Raw genomic sequence first — 5,064 nt, 5'->3', positions numbered from 1 at the left:
CTACTTCCCTCTCAACACACACTTCTTTTGCCGTAAGATGGAGTTTGTGAAAAGACCTCAAATGTAGTTTTGTATCTGTTGCTCTTCATGAGAAGGAAGGGGAAAAAACACTAAGTAACACAACACCTTTCTGTCCAGAAGCCTTGTTCTCGCATTCAGGTCATCTTGGCTACATACCCGTAAATATTTTCCTTTTCAAGATGGGAATTGTCACAGAGGCTGCTTTGCGTTTGGTATTCTGCAGCAGAGATAATCTTAGCACAGGCCTGAGCACAGTCATGAAACAGTTACTTCTTTGTTTACATGATGTAGATGAAGTTAATGGCTAACTTCACTCACAGCATATTACAAAAGGAACTGTGTTTTTTCAGTGTAAATAGAATTTAGCTTTACCAGTCCTTATGAGTGATCTTTAACTGTGGTACTCTTAACTCCTGAACTGCTGTCTCTAGTGCAAAATAGTTGCATTTAGCCCATTGGCAGTTTTTTTAGTTTGGTTTTTTTTTTGCCTGGGACATTGTTTTTCTTCTTAGATTTAATTAGAAAAATTCTCCCTGTTTCAAAAATAGTTTTGACGTTTATCTTTGCATTTTTGTAAAGCAACCATATAAACTCATGTTAATTAGATTATAGTTGCCATTGTCTACACTACATGCAAGGCATGCTGTCTTGCTGTTTCTTAATATATCTGAACATGGTATAAGATTCTTGTTGACTCCTGTCTTTCATTTAGAATGTTACCAACTGCACGTAACTGGGCTTTATATTTTCACTGTATATTGATTATCTAAATCAGTCTGTTTTCCTGTCTGTGTAAGTGTCCATCCTGAAAGAAGGGTCAGTGAGAAAACTTTTGTTATTATACCAGTGTCACAAAAGCTTATGCATATGAAAATTTTAAGGATGCTTATACCATGCCATTTAAATAATGGTTAAATATTTTAAGGGCAACAGTGGAAAATGTTCCTATTCCTTGGTACCGTGTGGGTTTTTGGGGAGGCGGGATGGGGAAGGCTTCTAGGGCTTCACAGATTTAAATCAAATGTAAAATACAGTTTGGAGTCTCATGTTGTTCTCTTCTGTCATCCAGTGCAGTAACCTCAATATGTTATTTCTATTCCAGAGAGGCCAAACACAGTCTCCACCACCCCCAAAACCTCCATCTCCTAGCTTTGAATTGGGTTTATCTAGCTTTCCTCCATTACCTGGGGCTGCCGGCAATTTAAAGACCGAAGACCTTTTTGAAAACAGACTGTCCAGTGTGGTAATAGGAACATCAAAAGAAAGAGTGAGTACCCAGTGTTCATTTTTGTTGGGGAAACAAAGAATTGCATCTCTCTTGTTTTCAGATTTGGTGGGTTATACATAGAAAAAACTGGTGATTTTACATGGTCATAAGAAATGCTTTTAAAAAACAGCTGTCAAATGATGTGCTGCTGCCTTCATCACTTATATCTTAGAATTTGAAATGGTGTTGCGTATGAGCACCATTTAAGTAGATGTTAGTAGCAGAGATTAGAAAATACGCTCTTTGCTGTTCATAATTGCTTTAGGCTTTTTGATAGACTCAGGTGAAAAATACATGATAAATTTTTCTCCTGTTTGGAAGTCAGACTTCTGAGTTGTATATAAAACACTTCAAAGTGACAGAGACAAACTTGTAAGCACTGAAATACAAAGAAGCTGCCTACATAATTCAGCACACTAGGCATCATAGCTGGAACTAGGACTGTTACCAAAACCAGCTGGATCGGAGTGTTGTCTTGTCATATTGCTTGGAAAGATAAAAATATACCAGAATGACTTGGCAACCACTGCTTTGTAGATGTAGTAGAGATGCAGTTGAAAATTAATGTTGAGTATCTGTTCGTAGATTTCATTCTTAGAACTGTCTCTACCATGCCATCTGTGAGTGACAGTATGTTCTCCAAGACTCATGTAACCCTGTGCACTACGCAACAGTCTAGGCTGTGGAAATCTATATTGACTTTTTTTTGCTAGCTCTACTTTAACTTGTGTTTTTCTAGCTGTACCACAACTGAAGAAGTTAACCCCTGGATATGGCAGTGCAGAGCAGCCTGATGAAACACCAAAATCTCTCTCATGTCTCTTCTCTAAAACCAGTCTATTACAGAAGTGTTTTCTTTGGTGCTCACGTATCAGGGGTGGGTAGGGAGAGTATTTTTTGGTAAAGGAAAGAGGAAGCGGCAGGGCAGCCTGTACCCAAAGCAGTGATTGTGCAGATGAGCCATTGTGTGTCCTGCAAGTGGACACCCACACTCCAGTGTTTGTGTTTAGGAGAATGTGCAGGACAGTGCCATGATAATAGCAGTGTTTAACTTACTGTCAGACAGTACTCCAGATTGTAGTCTGTTCTTGGCCAAAGTCTGTCTATTTTTAAAGTATTTTACCTCTATTATTTCTGAAGTGTTTTTTTAACTATCATATTTCAGATTTTAAATATAATTCCAGCACTCGCTATCGATACTGCAGCTGAAAACCCATTGCTCTTCCCAGTATGAATCTAGTACTTGCTTTGCCCTGTACTTATTGTAAAGAACTTACACTTCTCCCCTGTAGAGGCAGCCTTACTGTCAGTCAGGCACTGAGGTGTTATGACAGTGCATTGCATTGTCACATTAAAAAGCTTGCTTTGATTTTTCCTAATTTCTTTTTCCGGCTTGCATGAGTTAGTCTGTACCATTGTGTGGAAGAAAGGGATTGCGCTGTCCTTCCTTGTTGGCGTTAATAAAGAATAAGATAACAGCAGCTGGCTCTAAAGAGCGATTGTGTTCTGTTACCAACACGTTTGAGTTAAGGTTAGAATCTTGCCAATGTATACAGGCTGCTTTTCACCTCGATCTCAACGTTTTTTTCATGTCACCTGATGTAGAGTTACAAAGTGCTGAAGTAGAGTTACACAGTGCTACTCTTGTTTTATAGATGGGCAAGTCCAGTGCACAGAAGCTGAGTGAACTGAGGTTGTGTAATTTCCAACAGTTGTTATCCAGCCATCATTATGCTCTTTGCTTTGTGGTGCTCTTCTAGATGTAGCTCTGGGGAATGGCAGGTGTTAATCATCCCACATTTTCTAACTGGGAAACTGCAGAGCTGTCGGATCAGGGGCTGAGCGTTTTGGCCTAGGAACAGCGCTTGCATGTCTGCTTGACTTGAAGCTATTCACACTTAACCCTGTACCTACAAATTTTTATGAACTTGGGCTAGAATGCTCAGCAACGTGCAATTTCAAGCCTTTGCACACGCTATTACAGCGAGTAAAGCTGTAAAAGCTGTTCTTTTCTTTCTAAATATCCACCTTTTACAGTTTTACTTTTTCTTGGAGTAAAACTAGGCTTAGATCCACTGCAATAATCTATGCTGCCTGGTTTAAAACAGTGTCATCAAATACCATTTTCCTTTCTAACAGTGACCACAGGAGTCCCACGTTTTATGACCTTTGAATGGTGGCTGGGCTGGGGGAAAGGGGTGCCTATCTTGTTCTTTCTGTGCTTGTATTCTCCCAGTGCTCTCCTTCTTGCTTACCGGAATCTGTTTTGGTTCTAGAGTCAGACAGGTCAGAAGCAATACAAATACCTTAGCATTTTTTAAAACACAAACAAAATTATTATAAATTGCAGAAATACCTCTTTCAAGATACAAAGTCTTGTTTCTCTTCTCTTAATTTGTGACAATTTTAAATTCATGCGTGCATCTTGAACCTGTCCCTTATCTGGAAGAGCAGTGTCACGTGGTGCTAACAGAATCTTTTGAGGGCTATGGAAAAAGCCTCTTTTGCTTGGTAGCAAATCACACGATAGCATAAGAAATGGACTTTTAAATGAAGGTCATATCCATATCATTTTTATTTTTTTTTAAGGTTAGGGGTTTTTAGCACCATTATAGGTATGATACAGAGTTACAGCTTTGAAGACAGTTCTTAGTGCATAAGTCTAGGAGACTTTTGTCTTAATAGGCTAACTGTGGTTATGTGAACAGGCACAAAGCCTGCTTTGGCACCAGCAGGTGCAAAATTCCCAGGTTGAAAGAAGTGATCTTTGTCATCCAGATGTGTTCCGAAGGGAACCAAGCTCCAAACTTTCTGGAGAAGAGCCACGATGTGTGATTTATTTGTCTGTGTTTCTAAATAATTGTAAAAGAAAAAACTTATTTGTTACAATACATATATTGGATCCTTCTGTATCTTCCTATCATTAATTTACCGTTATAAATCAACTTGCAAACTCTTTCCTGATTGTGTTAATTTTCAGGAAAACCATATTAATTGGATATTATGATTTCCTTCTGTGCCTTTTTTCCTCCTTCAGAACATTAATGTGGATGCAAGTACAAACACTACTCCATCGGGAATTCCTCGAGAGCCGTTGTTGCCAGTTTCTTCTACATTGCCCAGGACATTGGAAAGGTCTCCTTCGCCATCCCAGTCTTCTGAGTAAGCACTTAATTACACGGGTATAGTTATTCTGCTCTGAGTCACGTTTGCATTTTCTCTCATCGGAAGGCTGGGTGGAACACTGTAAATAGCTATTAAAATCTTAATCAATGAAAGAAATAATACTTTGTTGTATATTGTAGTAAAGGCAATAAAGCTTAATTTCTGAACAGTATTATAATAGTGATTCAGTTATAAGAGTCATTCAGCAGACAAAAGTTGTAGTGTTGTGGTTTGGTCTCTACAAGTATTTAGAAGTTTAATGAATACCTTACTGTCTTGTCTTTAGATAGCTTTGAAGCATAGAGAGTAAGCCCGCCATCCTGTGGGCAGTACCATTGTCCATACAATGAAGAAAGTTGTATGTAAGACCTTATTTGGAACCTGTAAATCACATTGAGGTGTTAGAGTAACAGGAGTAAGATAACTGAATAACCGAATGCTATCAGAATGTCACAATATACAGGTAGTGTCCCATTCCACAGGAATATCTTTTTTTAAATATTTGATAGCATTTTTACATGCAATGCTAGTCATAATGTGCCAGGCAAATTATAGCTATAACTTCTTATAGTCATACTCAAAGTTTTAGACCCATTATGAGATCATTCATC

The 5,064-nt window shown here is 38.4% G+C and overlaps 1 protein-coding gene across 1 annotated transcript in view; it reads left to right on the top strand.

Annotated features, from left to right (window-relative positions):
- The window catches only part of LARP4B (La ribonucleoprotein domain family, member 4B), a 34,294-nt gene that overhangs the window by 28,232 nt on the left and 998 nt on the right, over positions 1-5,064 (top strand). The window contains exons 13-15 of the mRNA XM_009886799.1: positions 1,128-1,288; positions 4,326-4,450; positions 4,784-4,811. Of these exons, the coding sequence (XP_009885101.1) occupies positions 1,128-1,288; positions 4,326-4,450; positions 4,784-4,811 (314 nt within the window). The remainder of the gene's footprint in view (positions 1-1,127; positions 1,289-4,325; positions 4,451-4,783; positions 4,812-5,064) is intronic.

The sequence above is a fragment of the Charadrius vociferus genome, unplaced genomic scaffold, assembly GCF_000708025.1.
Source record: "Charadrius vociferus isolate BGI_N301 unplaced genomic scaffold, ASM70802v2 scaffold255, whole genome shotgun sequence".
Taxonomy (NCBI): domain Eukaryota; kingdom Metazoa; phylum Chordata; class Aves; order Charadriiformes; family Charadriidae; genus Charadrius; species Charadrius vociferus.
This window is presented reverse-complemented; position numbering and strand designations above follow the sequence as displayed.